Source organism: Lepidothrix coronata, unplaced genomic scaffold, assembly GCF_001604755.1.
Source record: "Lepidothrix coronata isolate B3197 unplaced genomic scaffold, Lepidothrix_coronata-1.0 Scaffold0, whole genome shotgun sequence".
NCBI classification, from domain to species: domain Eukaryota; kingdom Metazoa; phylum Chordata; class Aves; order Passeriformes; family Pipridae; genus Lepidothrix; species Lepidothrix coronata.
In genome coordinates, this window is record NW_016690180.1 from 7,691,615 (window position 1) to 7,710,719 (window position 19,105).

The window sequence follows — 19,105 nt, forward strand, 5'->3', positions numbered from 1 at the left end:
TGGTGCTACCACATTTAGTTGGAAAAACCCAGACCAGTAGGAAAATATTTCTGAAATCTTAAGCAATTTCAGGAGGTTTAAATCCACCTGACACTGAGTAAAAAGTCTAACAAGGATATGTCAGACACCAATAAGAGGTGGTTTATATGTCCAGCTGTGCATGCCTCCATCTTCCCTCAGACTAGGGCTTTCCTGGTGTAAATGAAGCTGTTAATTACACTCAGGACTTTGTGGGCAATTCAGTACAACCTCAGGGACAATGAGGTGAATTGAAGCTGAACTAGACCAAACTTTAGATGGAAAAGCACAGAGAAAGCAAGACCTCCCTCTAGTGTCTGGAGAATCCTGGGCAGGAAGCAAGGAGCAAAAAGAAAACCCAACAGTATTTATAAGAGTAAAAAAGGCACAAAAGACAGTAAAATAGAAGGGCTAAGGAAAGTGGCTTAAATGGGCTATAAATGTAACCCACCAGTTGTTTCAAATTTTGAAACAAGGTTCCCGGTAGGCAGATTTCAGTGATTTGCTTTGGTGATGGATGTTACTTCACAGAATCACTGAATATGCCAAGTTGGAAGGGACCCACAAGGATCATCGAGTCCAACTCCTGACCCTGCACAGGACCATCCCCAAGAGTTACACTGTGTGTCCAAGAGTATCACCCAAATGCTTCTTGAACTCTCTCGGGCTTAACTACCTTCATAATGAAGAGGATGCAGAAAGTGGGAGCATGCAGATAGAGTCTGCTAATGCAAACAGGTGAGACACTTCAGGGTGGAGGGCAGCACAGAAAAATGGCCTGGGCAAGGAGTGGGGGAGATGGACTGAGTCAAGGCCGTAGGGTATGTGGTTTGAGCCCCTAACAAGAATCTCCTATTTTTTGTACTTCAGTTCTGCCATTGAGGCACTTGGGCCAGGGAAAGGAGCCCTAAGCTGATGTGGTACCTCTGTGAAGGGGCTGAAGGGAAAATAAGGTCCAAAATCAGCAGAGCCTCCTAAGCAGTAGCAAGTCTTGAGCAGTAGGCTGAAAGGTGGTTTTGGAAATGGAATTTTCCATTTCTTCTACACTCAGTGGGCCATTGGACAGGAGAGCTGACACTGATGGCTGTATTGCACTCCCCTGGGCAAATTTTCATGTAGGGATAAATTGTAAAGATGAGAAGTACACCACATATCAAATAAATCCCTGCATTCTGCTCTGGAGACAGTAGCCTGAATTTGCCAGCCCTTATCAGAGCTTTGTGTTGCCAAAAGCTGCTTTACTGCTGAAGAAGGCTGAGCTGGTGCTTTACCAGATCTATGATTTTAAGCAAGTCCCTTTAATATTCCTCCAGTATGTTTGTGCACCTGGGCAGTACCATTCAGGCTGAGTCTGAGTGAATGGCAGCATAAATAGTCACTAAATCTTTGTTGATATTCTTCTGAAGGGAAAAGAAAAATCCCTTGACTCTGACATTTACAATAGATGTTACCTGCTCTCTGACATTTGGGCTCATAAACCGAGATCGACCAAATTTCTGTTCTTAACTTACCCCCCTGTGTCAGACGAGATATGAACTGACTGGCCGGCCCTTTCTCTAAATAGCAGTGCACCTGCCCCTCACTCCCAGCACGTGAGTTAAGGAGGACTGGTATTATTTCAGTGATGATGAACTGAGCCTCAAGAAAATAAATGAGGCATCCTTGGAAGAGCAGGGAACTGAGGGTCTTCTATAGCCCAGTCTTGCACCATAATGAATTTTTTTTGATCCCACAGACACAGGAGGTCTGTGTGCACTGCATCAGCAGTGCTGGCTCTGCACCAGCCATGCATGGTGTGAGCAATGGCTGCTGTGGCTACACAGTTGCACCCTCAGCAGGATTTCAGGGAGGGGCCATGACCGTGCTGCCTGTGCTGCATGTGCAGGCAGGGGCATTGCACGTCTCAGATGCCACAGGTTCCTGCCAGCAAGACTGGGCATGGATGGAGGGTCATGCTCTGGACTGCTTTCTTGAGGCTGTGTGATGGTGGTGGTGCCACACTGCTGTCACTAACATCCAGGCATGGCTTTAAAAGGAAGAGAATCGGGACAAGGTTTTCATAACTCCTATAAGGCCAATCACTCGAAGCGGCATTAACAGAGGTTTTATGTGTCTCCATTAGCCCGGTGGGGGATGGATGAACAGAAACAATATAACCTTGCTCTGGGCTCAGTAGTTGGGTGAGTAAGTGTAGGGGTAAATGGATGATTGTAGAGCTGAAAAATTTGAGGCTAAGACAGGAGCTGAAGCAGAAGCATGAACTGTAGAAGGTTTGCCTGATCTCCCCCCACTCCCCTTTTCTTTGAGAGGGAACTCAAAATGGCCGCTTGTGCTTCAATGAAATTTTTATTTCTAAAGGAGCAGAGTGACAAAGCTGTATTCATGGTGGCACAAGATACTCCTGTCCTGCTGACCTTCATTAAGACAAACAGCTCTGAACAAGAAAGCTTACGTAGGGCTCCTTTAACTCGGTGTGTCCCAGGTTCAGTCAGCCAGAAGTCAGCCTTACCCTCAGCCCTGAGCAGGATGCAAACCAAACTCCTTGTAATCCAGAACTTGGTCCAGCATCACTTTCTCCTGTCAGCATTTTGGCACCCACGTGCAGCACAGAGAGAGCAGCATTAGCTGTGAAATTCACACAGTATTAACCCTGCTGAGTGAAAAGGAGGTAAGGATCAGTCAGATAACTAAGCTTTCGTGATGGGTTGTTCAGATTTGTTTTCTGATAATGTCTGAAGAGAAACAAATAATTTAGGAAGAGCACCGTGAAACAAACAGAGGAGACTGCTAGGAGTTACAGGGTGGTGGTATTAGAGCAAGGGCACCCAGTGCAGCCCAGCAGCTGATCTCTGTCCATGGCCAAGTTGGGATGCCTGGGAAGAGTAAAAGGCTGGGGAAAGACCAGCATGCCTGTCCCCCTACCCTGACCACCCTTCCATCACATTCTAACCCAGATATTTCTTGATCACCTTTGTGGCTTTAAGCAGTTAAGGCCACAGAGAATCCCAAGTCAAGCCGCTGATGACCCACTCCCATACTTGATAAGCACCTTTTTCTCTTGGGCATGCCAGAGGCTGGGACAACACAGAACACAAGTGTCCTTATTCACCTTCCTGTTACTATGTAGATTTCCATGAAAAAATCCCCAGCCCTGTTGCTGGAGGAGCGTGGAGGCAGCTGGTGTCAGGCTTCTGGAGATCATGTGCTGGGTGGGAGGGAGTAGTTTATCTGATGTTGGATCAAGCTGTTGGTACTAGCAAGGCTTTTAATCAGCCTGTCATAGCAGGGCTGTGAAAAGTTGCAGTTTTGGCTACAGTCTCAAGAAAATCATGGCAAAGAGAATGAAAAAGAACAGAATGAAAAGAATATATGGTCTGTCTTGTGCTCATTGTGCATGATCATCAGCAGTTGAGTACTGCTTGGGGCTGGACTACACAGTCACCTTCTCAGTAATGCATATACCACTCACCCCCAATAGGTGTATTTCTTTTGAATCTCCCTTGCTGTAGCTGCCAGTGGAAATAAGCTCTCAAGGATAATTTAAAAGCAGCAAGGAGGGCTGAACATGCTGGGGGAGAAGGCATCACATGCCACTCTCTTTTAAGCTTTATTTTTGTAAATTATTAAAACTATTTTCAAAAGAAAATGGATTTACATTATTACTTATACCTATGCTGATGATAGGAGCTCAGATTATAATGGAAGTATCTTCTTTTGTTTAGTCTTAGTCTGGTGAAAGATATAATCCACTTTTGTCTCATGTGAGAGTGCCACACTGCATAGAGGATCTGCTTTTCTGCTTTCCAGCTTTCAGATCTAATAATTTTGGTTTTTTTTAATTCACTGTTTGTAACAGGCAGATGAAGCACCAAGTTCAAAAATAACTTTGCTGGCAAGGAATCATTTTAGTTACCCGTTCCTTTAAATCCTACTGAAGAGGTACAAATTGGCTTAATCACTACAGTTACGTCCTGTGTTCTTCTAAGCGCTTAACTGGTCCCAACAGAGTTTATGATTTAGTGCAAAGAGGACAGTGACAACACAGAACAACTCTGTGTGGTATCACAGCTGAAAATACTGTTGTAAAAAATCTGGAAAGCGAATCTGGTGGAATTTGCCCCTTTCAGTTCTTTAATTCTTTGTGCCAAGAGCATCTTCCTTCCCGGGAAGTTGTGTGTAAAATATGGATGCCCCTGAGAGCGCCTGAATCCCAGCCTCAACTTCCTGAAGCAGGATGAGTACAGACAGCTGCCTGTAGGTGTCAGACTTAGACTGCACAGCAGCATAAATGCAAGTTGGGAGCAGGTTGGGGTTTCGTTTTGTTGGTTTGGGTTTTTTTCGGTTTTGGTTGTTGTTGTTTTAAATCAAAGCAACCTTGCGTCTCACCTGTTATATTTAAAAAGTAAAAATTTGTGATAGTTTCAGTCTAGGCCTTCCTGGAGACCAGCTTGTAACCAGGAAGGAACTAAGGAAGTGACCAAGGAAGTATTCCTTGCTATTCCTTTACGTAAACTGAGGTATAAATAAAGCCGGTCAGAGAGACCTCTCTCTCTCTTCTTCCAGCGAGGTTTGAGAACGGTGGGTCCCTGTCTCGGTCTTGCTTATCTGGAGCTGAGGCCTACAGTGACTGCTGTTGTCTGCCATGCGTGAGGGGAGAGTGCTGGGCCGCGTCCACTGTCCTGCTTTTCTCAAGGGAAGTGGTGAGATTCTGTTAGTTCTTTATTTTGTCGGTTACCAGGTTTTTCAGTTGTGCATACCTGTTTTGGTTTTGTCCATTTTTGTCCCTTTTTGTCCTTTTTTCCCTTTTCCCTTCCCCTCTTTCCCTTTTGGGAGCAATTTGGGGTTCCTGTGTTCATATGTACATAGCACGTTAATTGTATATCTGTAATATATGTAACATATATATATATATATATATATATATATTATATAGCTTTTGCTATTTCATTTTTTTCTTCTCTCTCTTCTGGGAGCTTTTCTTCTGTAGTCTGTGGGGTTTGACGGGAAGCCAATTACAACTGGCTACAGAATATTGGTGTCAGAAGTGGGATGGTGAACCCACTTGCAAACTCGAGGCCAGAGTGCGAGAACTAAAACAGAAGGAAGACGATAAGAAAGTTGTCTACATGGTTGATGCAGATGTCCTGAAAAAAAGACTGTGATCTCTGAGACGCAGGAAGACAAAGGTCCGCTTCAATGATAACAAAAAGGCCTCTAAGAAGCCAAAGTCAAAGTCCGACGACGAATGCTCTGACCAGGACCAATAGAGGGGCCCTGCCTTCTGCCAGGAGAAGGAGAGGGACACAGAAGATAATTGGGTTTACTGGGCTGTGTGGGTTCGATGGCCTGGCACATCAGATCCTCAGAGATACCGGGCTTTGATAGATACTGGAGCCCAGCGTACTTTAATGCCATCGGAGCATAAGAGTACAGAGACCATTTCTATTTCTGAAATGACAGGAGGGTCTCAAGAGTTGTCAGTGGTAGAGGCTGACACAAGCTTGACAGGAGACCAGTGGGAAAAGCATTCCATTGTGACAGGGCCAGAAGTCCCTTGCATTCTTGGTATGGATTACCTCAGGAGAGGATACTTCAAGGACCCAAAGGGGTACCGATGGGCTTTTGGTATAGCCATGGTGATTTAAGAGAAGTCCAACCAATTGTCTGCCCTTCCTTGCCTCTCAGAAGACCCTTCCACAGTGGGACTACTGCAAGTGAAAGATCAGGAAGTGCCAATAGCCACGACAACCGTACACAGACGACAGTATCGGATGAACCAAGATGCTGTGATCCCCATCCATAAGATGATCTGGAAGTGGGAGAGCCAAGAGGTCGTCAGCAGAACACACTCACCATTCAACAGCCCCATCTGGCCTGTACGTAAGTCTGATGGAGAATGGAGACTGAGTGTGGATTATCATGGCTTAAATGAAGTCATGTCACCGTTGAGTGCCGCCATGCCAGATATGTTGGAGCTCCAGTACGAGCTGGAGTCCAAGACAGCAAAGTGGTACGCCACTGTCGACATTGCCAGCGCGTTTTTCTCCATTCCTTTAGCGGCAGAGTGCAGGTCGCAGTTTGCTTTCACCTGGAGGGGCGTTCAATACACTTGGAATCAACTGCCCCAGGGGTGGAAGCACAGTCCAACCATTTGCCATGGACTGATTCAGGCCACACTAGAGAAGGGTAAGGCTCCAGAACACATCCAGTACATTGATGACATCATTGTGTGGGGGGACACAGCAGAAGAAGTCTTTGACAAAGGACAGAAGACCATCCAGATTCTCCTCGAGGCCCATTTTGCCATCAAGAAGAGTAAAGTCAAGGGACCTGCCCGAGAGATCCAATTCCTAGGGGTGAAATGGCAAGATGGACGATGCCAGATACCAACAGACAATCTTGTAATCAACAAGATTGTAGCAATGGCTCCACCCACAAACAAGAAAGAAACCCAAGCTTTTCTGGGAGCCATAGGCTTCTGGAGGCTGCACATCCCAGAGTACAGCCAGATGGTGAGCCCTCTTTACTTTGTGACCCGTAAAAATAACAGTTTTCAATGGGGTCCTCAACAACAGCAAGCTTTCAGGCAGATCAAGCAAGAGATTGCACATGCCGTGGCTCTTGGACCAGTCAGGACAGAACCAGATGTAAAAAATGTACTCTACTCTGCAGCTGGAGATACAGGTCCCTCCTGGAGCCTCTGGCAAAAGGTGCCTGGCGAGACACGAGGGCGACCACTTGGTTTCTGGAGCTGAAGCTACAGAGGTTCTGAGACCAATTACACTCCTATGGAGAAGGAAATCTTAGCAGCATATGAAGGCATACGAGCAGCTTCAGAGGTAACCGGTACCGAAGCACAGCTCTTCCTGGCACCCCAATTACCAGTGTTGAGTTGGATGGTCAAAGGGAAGGGTGTCTTTCATATGACGACCCAAACATGCAATTCTTTGCTTTGTACTGGGGCTTGGCTAGTGCTTATTGAGCTGCCGTAGATCACTCTCAGAAGGTTAAGGTCGAGACAGAAACCCAAACTATGCCACCTGAAACCAGTGATGTCCCTATTGGGTCCACAGAAATCAGGGTCCAAACACAACTTGAAGTCAGTGCCGTCTCTACTGAGTCCACTGAAACTGGGACCCACACCCCACTTGAAGCCAGCACGGCTTCTGTTAAGTCCATGGAAATTGGAACCCAAACTACTACATCTAGAGTCAAAGTTACAATTGAGAGGCGACGCAAACTATAAATTCTGAAATTACTATTGCCCCTATAGTGAAGAAGAAGGCATGGATAAGGGAGGTTATAGAACCTACAGGCCCACCTCCACGATTAGTAAGAAAAGAAGAAGAGGCGGCTGCAAGAGAAGAAGAAGAGTTAGAGGGAGCAACAGGACCTGCCCCGTCCACGTCTCTAAGGGAAGAAGGGGCTGCTGCAAAAGAAGAAGGAGCGGCTGCTAGAGAAGGGGCGCACTCAAAAGAACTAGGAGCACGTCCAAAGGAAAAAGGAGTGGCAGGACAGAAGGCCAGTGATATGCCAAAGTCGAAATCGGACTACACATTAAAGGATTTGGAAGAAAGGGAGAGCTTGCTAGGGCCTCTCCCTCGGTATGAGGGAGAATTATTCCTACCTCCAACTAGTAAGTCTGAGGGATGACGTAGTTACCCATCCTCGTGGCACACTTGGTCTCCATCTCCACGTGAGAGACGCAGAGAGAGAGAGGAAGTGGTCCCCCATGGAAGAAGCAGAGGGGAAGTCATTCGAGAAAGTGAAATTATGCGATCAATGACCCCAGCAGAGCTCTGAGACCTACGAAGAGATTACAGTCGCAAACCTGGTGAACGAATTCTCACCTGGCTGTTACAATGCTGGGATAATGGGGCTAGAAGCCACAAGTTAGAAGGTTTTGAAGCGCAGCAGCTAGGATCTATGGCTCGAGATTGAGTCATTGAACAGGAAATTGGAAGAGAGAGACATTCACGTAGTCTTTGGCTCCGGATCCTCAATGCTGTGAGGGAGAGGTACCCATTTAGAGAGGAGCTGATGAGTTCTCTAAGAAGGTGGACTACGGCAGAAGAAGGCATCCAGTACTTACGGGAATTGGCTACGCTGGAAATCATTTATTGTGACCTAGACTACCACCAGTGGCTAGATCCAGAGAGCATTCCGTGCATGCAGCCAGTGCGGAAGAAAGTTAATTAAAGGTGCCCCTGCATCATATGTTAATTGCTTAATAACAATATACAATCCAAGAACGACTGAACTGACTGTGGAAACGATGTGCGCTAGGATATGAAGCATAGCAGAAAATCTGGAAGACTCCTCTGACTTCCGACACATCCACTCTAGGGAGAGAATGGAGAGGCCTTACAAATATGAGGACGACTACAGAGAGAGAGATTACAGAGATGACAGAGAGACCAGTAGAACGGTCTCGACCACGATTTCGACCTTGATCTCAATCCTGGTCTCGTTCAAGATCTCCTCCCCTCATATGCAGAAGGAGAGAAAATCCCAGATGTACATCACATGGTCAACTGTGGTCCTACCCATGCCTCCAAGAGAGACCAGATATTGAGTTATATTTAATAAGTAAAAATTACATCTCAAGTTTGCTCCTGTTCTTACCAACCAAAAGAGGGAGAACTACAGACATACCACTGTCATGTTTGTTTCCCACACCTGTTTTTCTTTCTCAGAAGTATTTGCATTAAAAGGTAAGTTTTAAATGATAAACTGTGTGCTCTGCAGTCACCTCATGACCAGCAGCATAAGCATTTTCAGCCTTCTGCCTCCTTATGTGTTCATTCTTATTTTATTTCACCACTGCAATAGACTTCTAGAGGGGAATACACTATCAAATATAACGGGACCTCGCAAACCCAAATGAGCTGACACACCTTCCTCCAGAATAAGAGAACTGAGGAAATACTGTTTCTAATCTTGAGCCTTCCATATGGTGATGATGCTAATTATAAACAACTGTTTAATATAGAAGAGTTTGTTACAGAAACCTAGTAAAAGAGAAGGGCGACAGACTATTAATAACCAGAGATTTTGAGACTGCTCTATTTTCCAGAAGCAGCGTGAGGCAAATGGTACTTGACTGCACAACTAAGAAGCAACAAAAGAGGGGCAGTGAATACCTTTTAGGAGTAGTAGGTGTGGAGCTAGCTTTAAATAAATAGGTTAGCTAACTAGGCGGAAACATTTTAACCTACTTGCTTAATTAATAAACAGGACCTATGCTGCAATAAACAATTAATTACCAGCTTCATAGGTTAAATTTTGTTAAGCAAATTTAATATTAAGTGGCTACCAAATAGAATTAAACCTCTCTTAATTTTATTAATAAAAAGATAAGACAAAGATGGCATTCACATTACTATTGCATACATTGCTTTGCAGCAAAATGCAGATTACAGAAAGTTACCAAGTTCAAAACAAACTTCTTGCTTTTATGTGAGCCAAAGATGGAGGCATTCATGTAGGAGCTAGAAAAAATGTGTACTTAGCAATTCCAAGAGGGCTTACTAGGTACATTTTTACATTGCTCAATATTCTGCATGAATTCCAGAGTTTTCAAAATCAAAAGTTTGTTTCATGTGGTGTTCTGAAGTGAGTATGAATCCTGCAAAAATGGAAGGCAGCTTGTATACTTAGAACTGCACATACAAATCACTCTGGATGGGAATTCGGAATATAGTTTTTCACACCACTCTGAACTATGCACTGTCCTTCCAAAGCAGAGACACAAGTCCACCTCGCTCTGTCAATGAAATCACAGATTTCACCCAAATACAATGTTGTACTCAGTTCATGAATTACAGGGGGCAGAAGTCAATGCTGGTAACCTCTGGAAAAGCAAATACAGTTCTTGAAAAACAACGCAACCAACCAAAAAACCAAAAAGCCATAAAATAATATCCTCTAAATTTCTAAAAACTTTTAAAAACACTTTGTTTAAAATAATGATTCAGGAAGTATTTTGTGGTAAGAATATTTTATATTTTTTTTTTACACTTTTAACACTTACAAAAACATTCAAACACAGGAAAAAAATTAAATAACTTTGGGAGCAGAACAAATCCTTCTGCCTACACACATACATCAATTCCAAGCTGTTGGCACAAAAAGTAATCCACATTCATAAAACCCTTACTACTATATCAAACATAAGTTAAGTAAATCATAGGCACTATTTTATCAAATCCATGTTTCCACAATTCTGCAATAAATCTCTAAACACAGAGCCCCATGATTTCCTGATATTAATAAACTGGTAATGCACAAAGGCTTTCTAGTAAACAGACAGTCTGTCTTCTCAGGAAGTCATTTGCTGTATTTCGGGGGGGAGCAGCAGAGAAAAAAAATCCTTATAAAACTTAAGCTGAATTTACCCAAGCGATGAATTACTTAACTTAAGGAAACGTACACAATTTGATGCAGCCATGGTAAAACCCCCAATATCGTCATCTAAACTGACTTTCAAAAGTTAAAAGTCAATCAAGTGTTTGATAAAATCCACCCATTAAAATTCACCTTTCTTCAATGAAGACTGCAGCATTGCTTTGTAAAATGCTGAAATATAAAAACTGGGGCTTTAGTGAGAATATGCACATTTGATCTAGTTCTCTCTTCTGCTGAACAGTGACATCAGATACTGACATCCACTGCCTGTACCAGTGGGTGACTCAAGGCTAGATTAGTGGTATTTACTGCTCTGTACTGGTGCAAGGTAGTTTCTGCTGAAATCTGACTGAATTACAGTATATTTGATACTCTGACTTCAAAGTCTTAGCACAGATCTTGGTCTGAGGTGTGAAGTCATCCATCAACCCAAAGTCTGCTTGAGTATTTAGAGCTGCACATTAAGTCTCCACTCCTTTCTATTTGGTTTCTTCCAAGTCAAGTAGTATTGCATGGCTTTTCATCCAGGAATATGTTAATGCTGGCCTAAAATTCAAGTGCTAGAATTTCAGGATTAGTTATCCTCTTAGTGGTGGGAGTCAAAATACAACAGCAGTCCCAAACTCAGATACTAATGGGGTTGAAGGCTACCTACCATCCAATCCAATTTGTAGTGTTTGTCAGTCATTGCACAAAGGATATACCATTCACATTCTCAAACTTAATCAACTGTACACCCAAAATACTGAAAAAGCTTCAAACAAAAATCCCTTCCATTTAACTAGTCCCACCCAATACAACTTTAGTTACAGATGTTTGCATGATGTCTTCCAAAACAGAAAACAATTGTTCAAATGCTAAATATATCAGTTGTTCTGAGCAAAATGTGTTAGAGTAAGTCAGAGCCACCAGAGGAATTTAATAGCTTGTAAACAGACATAGCAGGTTTCATACTCTGTTACCAGTAATGTAAGATACACATATGTAAGGCAAAGTACATATTTAAACACACTTACATGGGAAATATCTTCTGTAAAAATATTTACAATTTAAAATAAACCAATTTAAGAAATGGATGAAAGTAAAAAAATAGGATACAGAAAACTCCCTCATACCATGGAACATCACCTAAATGAATATCATTTGGCATCAAGAGTCAACTCATTTCCTTAAAATTTGTATGTTACAAGTGCATAGTTGTGTTTCCTTCTCCTTAACTATCAGCATTTACAGTTGCTGCGGCTGCAAGCATAGCAGTATGATATTAGAACAAATTAACATTCTCACTTGCTCTTTCCTTTGTAAGGAAACCTGCTATTAAAAAAGTTTTCCCCAAATATCGAGCCTTGTGTTAAAAATGTGGCTACAGTAGCAAAGGCCATCTTTCCTGAGCCAGGAACTTTAAGGTTAGAAAGATTGTACAACTGATATTAAGCCCTTTTGGCAATCAAACATATAAGAGCATGTAAAGCCAATAAATCAACATAGGAAAGATGCAATCTATACTATTGCATTTGTGTGTGTCTGCTACATTCAAACCTTTAATATGATAAAAGCCACGGCTACAACCCACTGTTCTGCCTAATCCTCCAGAGTAACTGCTGATTCTTCTTGAAGGATATATGTACCACTTGCCCCAACCAGGATCTCATACAATTGTTAAAAGCAACATTTCCCTAGCACTGTAGCAATCTGCAATCAGAACATTAGCTCTGATTAATGTAGCCTTGTTTCAATAGTACATATTCACCAATCTTTCTGCTGAGTTAAAGAAGGCTGAAAATGATATTTTGGACAATGTAGTTTGACAGTTATCCTTGCTGTTTTTCAAGGTGGGCATTTCTTTGGCATTTGCTCGGTTTTTGCCCAGACATTGGCCACTCTCATAAATGCTCATACTGATACATTTTTAGCAAGCAAGAAAAAAAACCCCAGAACTGATAGCAATTTAATGTAGAAGTGATTGTATGACCACCAAACATCTGATGTTAGATGTTATTAAAGTGCTGCTTTTATAATCTCTGCCAGTTTGTGCTAATTAGAGACAGAGAGGTTTGGAATTTTTACAAATCCCAAGAGTCACATCTGAACAGTTTGTTTAATCAAGCTGTCTTTTAGCCTGGTGAGGAAGCATCCGTGAGCACTGGAACTTTGCATTAAGCTTTGCAGTTCAGTAGCAGCCATCTTTCCAACTCTCATCTTTCACGTTGCCATAGGTTTTGGGAGTGGGTAATGATCTAAAATGAAATGAGATATTTTTCAGTTTCATATATAACTGTTGAAGTCTCCATCTACAATACATAAGAATTTAAGCGTTTTATAAATAATTGAAATACATACTTCATTTATTTAATTCTCTGCAATACAGTTTACTTAAGATAAACTCCAAAGTATTTTCAGTTTCAGATTGTATGTGTTGTATCTTGGCAACTACCATGTCAGAAAAAAAGGCTGAATAAATAGGCAGACAACTTACTGCTATTATACTCTGTGAAAATGCAAGCTTAATCTGCTGACTTCTAAAATAGGCCACTTTTTCAGTCACGTATGTAAACAGGGAAATCCTTGTTTAGAATATTACATTTTGCTTTCATCAAAATCTTGACATTCACAGATAGAATCATAGAATCAGCCAGGTTGGAAAAGACCACTGAGATCATCAAGTCCAACCCTTGATCACCCTTGATCCAACACCACCATGGTTACTAGACCATGGCACTAAGTGCCACATCCAGTCTCATCTTCAAAACCTCCAGGGACGGAGAATCCACCACTTTCCTGGGCAGCCCATTCCAATGCCTGATTACCCTCTCCATAAAGAATTTATTCCTAATATCCAACCTAAACCTCCCCTAGCAGAGTTTAAGACCATGCCCTCTTGTCTTACTGATAGCTGCCTGGGAGAAGAGACCAACCCCCACCTGGCTACAACCTCCTTTCAGGGAGTTGTAGAGAGTGATGAGGTCTCCCCTGAGCCTCCTCTTCTCCAGGCTGAACAACCCCAGCTCCCTCAGCCTCTCCTCACAGGACTTGTGCTCAAGTCCCTTCACCGGCCTTGTTGCTCTTCTCCGGACCTGCTCCAGCACCTCAACATCCTTCCTGAACTGAGGGGCCCAGAACTGGACACAGCACTCCAGGTGTGGCCTCACCAGCACTGAGTACAAAGAAAGAATTACTTCCCTGGTCCTGCTGGCCACACTGTTCCTGATACAGGCCAGGATGCCATTGGCCTTCTTGGCCACCTGGGCACACTGCTGGCTCATGTTCATCTTCCTGTCAATCCAAACTCCCAGGTCCCTTTCTGCCTGGCCCCTCTCCTGTTCCCAGCCTGTAGCGCTGCAGGAGGTTGTTGTGGCCAAAGTGCAGGACTCATCACTTGGCCTTGTTGAACCTCATCCCGTTGGAATCAGACCATCTCTCCAGCCTGTCCAGGTCCCTTTGCAGAGCCCTCCTGCCTTCCAGCTGATCGACACTCCCCCCCAACTTAGTGTCATCTGCAAATCTGCTGATGGTGGACTCAATTCCCTCATCTAAATCACCAATAAAAATATTAAACAGGACTGGGCCCAACACTGATCCCTGGGGGACACCACTAAGTGACTGGCCGCCAACTGGATACAGCACCGTTCACCACCACTCTCTGGGCCCGGCCCTCCAGCCAGTTCCTAACCCAGCACAGAGTGCCCCTGTCCAAGCCGTGGGCTGCCAGCTTTTCTAGGAGTCAGGAGAGGGAGACTGTCACCCTGACTGTCAGGGTGTCAAAGGCTTTGCTGAAGTCCAGATAGAACACATCCACAGCCTTCCCCTCGTCCACCAGGTGGGTCACCTGATCATAAAAGGAGATCAGGTTGGTCAGACAGGACCTACCCTTCCTAAACCCATGCTGGCTGGGTCTGATCCCTTGTCCATCCTGTAGGTGCTGTGTGATTGCACTTAGGATGATCTGCTTCATAACCTTGCCAGGCACTGAGGTCAGGCTGATGGGCCTGTAGTTTGCCAGGTCCTCCTTCTGGCCCTTTTTGTGGATGGGCGTGACATTTGCCAACTTCCAATCATCTGGGACCTCCCCAGTGAGCCAGGACTGTTGGTAAATGATGGAAAGCGGCTTGGCGAGCTCTTCCACCAGCTCCCTCATCACCCTAGGATGTATCCCATCTGCTCCTATAGACTTGTGAGGATCCAAGTGGCTCAGCAGGTCACTAACTATTTCCTCCTGGATTACAGAGGGGCTATTCAGCTTCTTATCTCTGTCTCCAAGCTCCAGAAGCCAGTTATCCTCAGGACAACCTGTCTTACTGATACTTCATTATTGCATTGTGTACAGATTCTAAACAAACCTACGTCCTGAGACCCTCACTGCCACTGTCCGAGCTTGCTCGGCCCCGGCAGATGAACCTCAGGATTAAAGGGTGGGTTCAGTTCAGTGCACGCTGTGTCTCACCAAAAAAATCCACTGCGCAGGCTCGAAAGGTTAATGACCTTTCTCAAATCTTCGCTCGCGAAGTCTGGCCATACTTATACAGATTCTGCATTACAGAATCATAGAATTGTTTAGGTTGAAAAAGACCTTTAAGATCATCAAGTCCAACTGTTAAGCCAGCACTGCCAAGTCCACTGCTAAACCATATCACCAAGTGCCACATACACATCTTTCAAATACCTCCAGGGATGGTGACTCCACCACTTCCCTGGGCAGTCTGTTCCAATGTCTGACAACCCTTCTAGTGAAGAATTTCTCCTAATATCCAATCTAAATCTCCCCTGGTACAACCTGGGGCTGTTTCCTTAAATAAAAAAAAAAAAAAAGAAAGGGAAATTTAGAAAAAAAATAGTTTAATAAGTTAAACACGTTTCTATAAGGCAAGTTGTGATTTGGACAACCACACTTCACTACTATGAAGTTCCTGGCAAAACAATCACTTTTTATTACACAAAGTTCCATACTGCTGAAGCACAGACTCAGACTGCAAAACAGTCGATACTGTGAGAAAAACAGTTGATAGTGTGGCAGTCACTTGGCATTCCCCCGCCCAGCACTCACTGCAGAACAGAACTCTTCCACTTTGCTATTTACCACTGGTTTATCTTTTTTACAGTATTGGAGACCAATTGTTTTTCCTTTCTGTTTAAGGAGATTCTTACTATTTCTCATGGATGACTGCTTCTTTGTGTCAGCTTTTGCTTGACATCTTCAGTGAAAATTCACAATCACAGTTAATACTCAGTCTCTCTTGCAGCTGTTTTTGAAAAGACACTTACATTTAGCAACTCCTACATCTGGGTGCTAGCACAATTATGTTTAACTTGAAAATTCTGTTTTGTCCTGTGGGTTAACTGCATTGATTTTTACTTTAAGTTTAGCAAATACTATGGATGTCTCCTCTGTCCTTGTGCATCTTCCTTCTGGAATTTTCTAGCAGCCCAAGGAGAGAAACTGTTCTTACCATGGTACCACTGCTTGAGTTATGAAGGCAAATAGTTCTGACTTCAGAGTATGTCACTTAGTGACAAAAGTGAATTTTCACTTGCCAGCTATATTATGATAACTTTTTACCACATGCAGGCAAATTCTTGCTGCCTTCTCAGCCCAGTAAATAAGACTTTATTTACTTAGTTCAATATCTTACATTATTAATTTCACTTTCACTCCTTCACCTTCACTCTCCCATTCAAGATCCTTTTTCTCAGTTTGTATTCAAAACTATTTTGGAAACACATGTAAATAACTTCACATGGAGGTCTCCATATCTGTTCTGAAGACCTTGAGATCAAAATAACTATTGCAGGAAGGAGCAGCACAAATACTAAATGTACAAAATTCATTATGAAAACTTAAGACTGCCTGTCCCAGACTCACCTGCGAACAGGCTGTGCAAGTTTGCTACGAGGCACTGGGATGCCCCCTGTGGAAGGGGCACTGGGTCTGGGCAAACCACTCCTCATCCCTGCTGGTCTGGTAAGAGTAGTACTGTTAATACTGCTGGCAGGGCTTGGCAAGCCTGAGCTCTGGGCTGCAAGAGGCCCTGGTGAAGAACTACTGTGCGTCAGCTGTGTGACTTCTGGAGAGGCAACTGAACCAGGTCCGTGGTTACTAAATGCTTTCACTGGTTGTCGCAGAGCCAGGGGAGACGGTGCCGCAGGTGAGCGGAATTTACTTGAAGAAGGTACTGGAAAATAAAATACAGAAATTACTTTCAGCTTAAATTACAGTATAACTGAAATTAAAAACTGGAAATTACTTTATGTGATTATACAAACAATATGGAATGTATAATGGAATACAGCCAATCAAGCAGCAATGAGAAACAGGAATTCAGATTTCTTCTTTGTCATGTGTTTTTGATATAACTCTAATACCCTGTTTGCTTACTACAAATATTTATTTATCTGGATTTGTAAGTAATCCTAATAAGGCTATAACCATTATATCAATCAAATCAAAAGAAGCAGAGGAGAAGGTATTGGTTAAGAAAAAATTTAACTGCTTCAGAAATATGTGAACCTAATTTTCATCCTGAAAGAAAATGTTGAAGAATACAGTATTCTAGCGTGAGACAGTCTTTAAATGGATTCAAAGTGTACATTAGACTTCAAAGATGAAATTCTGAGTGCAGAGCATCCTGATGTTTCTTTATGCTGTTCTTTTTAACCACTGAATTAGAATTCATCTAAAGATATGGTCACATTCCACATTTTCTGGCAGATGGAGAAAAAAAGTTAGGGTCAGCTGTCCTGGTTTCAGCTGGGATAGAGTTAATGTTCATCTTAAAAACTGGTATAGTGCTGTGGTTTGGATTAAGGATGACATTAGCCAACCCCAACACCAAAGAGGTTAAGGTGCTACTATGAAACTTAAACCAGACAACTATAACAATTTATAGCCCTTCTCTTCTTACAAACATTATCTAAATTATCAGTATAACTAATACCTGTTTTCAAATACTTTGTATCTAAATTAGTATGCAAGGTCTTGATATCAAGTCGTTTCTCATACTTCACAAGTACGAGAAATATTTTCAAATTATACAGAATACTTAACTAACCCATAATCTTAATAATTGTATGAAATTTCACCAGCTTTCAAACTGATTAAGGTTGGTCAGAGTCAACATAGGACAATCAAATCAATTATGGAGCTAAAACAAAATCACATTTACATTTATTAGATTTGCATGAACTATTCTTTCCTCAACTAAATAAATGTTTTATACTGAGACCAAAGTTCCATCCTCTTTGACAGATGTTGTACATAAAGAAGCTGGTCCTTAACACAGCTTTTATTATCATTTTCAAGGTAGATCCACTAAGAACATGAGGAGTGAGAGAAGAGACAAGTAGTGACAGGAATGTGGCATCCTTAATGGGGTACAGAGGAAGTAGTAATTTTCAGGTTGTATTTTGAAGCCATTTCTTATAGGGGATATCTAGGAAGATTAATATGTGCCTCATTACAGATGTTAATTGGATTTGATTTCTATCCAAAAGGGCCTTTCTGCTGACCAAATACAGCACGAAGCTGCTCATGGGAAAAGCTGACAAAAGAAGGTGGCAGAGGGGTCAAAAATACATGACAGTTGCTAAGTAGCAAGGAGAATAAGTAAAAAACCTTAAAATAAAAACCTTGGCATCAAGCCAGAGGATGGATTAAGGAAAGCATTAACAACAGAATGACTGGACAAGACTAGCAGCAAAGTGCTCCTAGGACTAAGATAAATTACATATTAGAAGTTTTTAAAACATGACCTTGCCTGTAACATCGGTGCAATCACATCTGCAGAATTTCCAAGTCACTCTACAGTGTACATATAGGGAGCTTTTATCACTGAACTTCTTGTTACAATACTTGCTTGAAACACAAAACCAGCACCATATTAGTGACTACTAGCAGAGCAATGCCAGTGTATAAAAACTGAATATAGCTTTGGGCCTCTTACAGGCACATCAGGGAAAAGGTTTTTAGGTACAGAATATAAGCAACAAAAAGCTGTAACTGAAGAAAGCTTGTCCCGTTCCCAGTGAAAGTAAGCATCCAGTAAATTAGTCCTCTCCATTCTCTCTAGCTTTCTGCTGACCATATTCTACCATGCTGCCAACTTGAGCTGTCAATTCATAAAACATTTCCTGTCAGCACAGCACTGCAGACATTGCTGAGAACTGTATTCATTCTTGTACATAAAGGAATGAATTGTCTTCCAGAGCAGTCCACATGATGCAGTCTGGCAAACTGCCTAGTAATTCTGTTCTACAGATAAAGAATTTTGTCTTAGAGCAGTTTTGGATATTCATTAAACTCAGTTTGGCCTATCTGTAAGACAGGGTCACAAAGAGTGAGGTACCGCCTCAGTCAAAGACTATTTGATAATTGTGTATCCATGTGCAGTATTGAGCTGATCCATGTTTAATAAAAACATGTAAACATGTTAAGGGTTGTGCTTAATAACTTCACCAAACTCCATCTCCTTAGAAACTAAACTAGAACCAACAACAACTATAACATCCGGCAACCGACAAAAAAAAAAAAAAAAAAAAAAAAAAAAAAAAAAAAAAAAAAGAGAAAGAAAGAAAAAGAGAAAAAGGCACTGTGCAGTCATGACATTTAGATTTCCTACTCTCTCTGGATTCTGTCCTGGATTGTGGGCAGGGAGCACAAGATCTCCATGTGGGAAAGTAGGATGCTCTG

General features: G+C 42.5%; 1 protein-coding gene across 2 annotated transcripts in view; it reads right to left on the reverse strand.

Annotated features, from left to right (window-relative positions):
• Positions 1 to 10,094: 10,094 nt before the first annotated feature.
• Positions 10,095 to 19,105, reverse strand: part of SLAIN2 (SLAIN motif family member 2) — a 37,441-nt gene continuing 28,430 nt past the window's right edge. For both annotated transcript variants that reach the window (XM_017803872.1, XM_017803864.1), the window contains 2 exons: positions 16,283 to 16,592; positions 10,095 to 12,662 (listed from right to left, as the gene is read on the reverse strand). In XM_017803872.1, the coding sequence (XP_017659361.1) occupies positions 12,596 to 12,662; positions 16,283 to 16,592 (377 nt within the window). In that variant the 3' untranslated portion in view covers positions 10,095 to 12,595. The remainder of the gene's footprint in view (positions 12,663 to 16,282; positions 16,593 to 19,105) is intronic.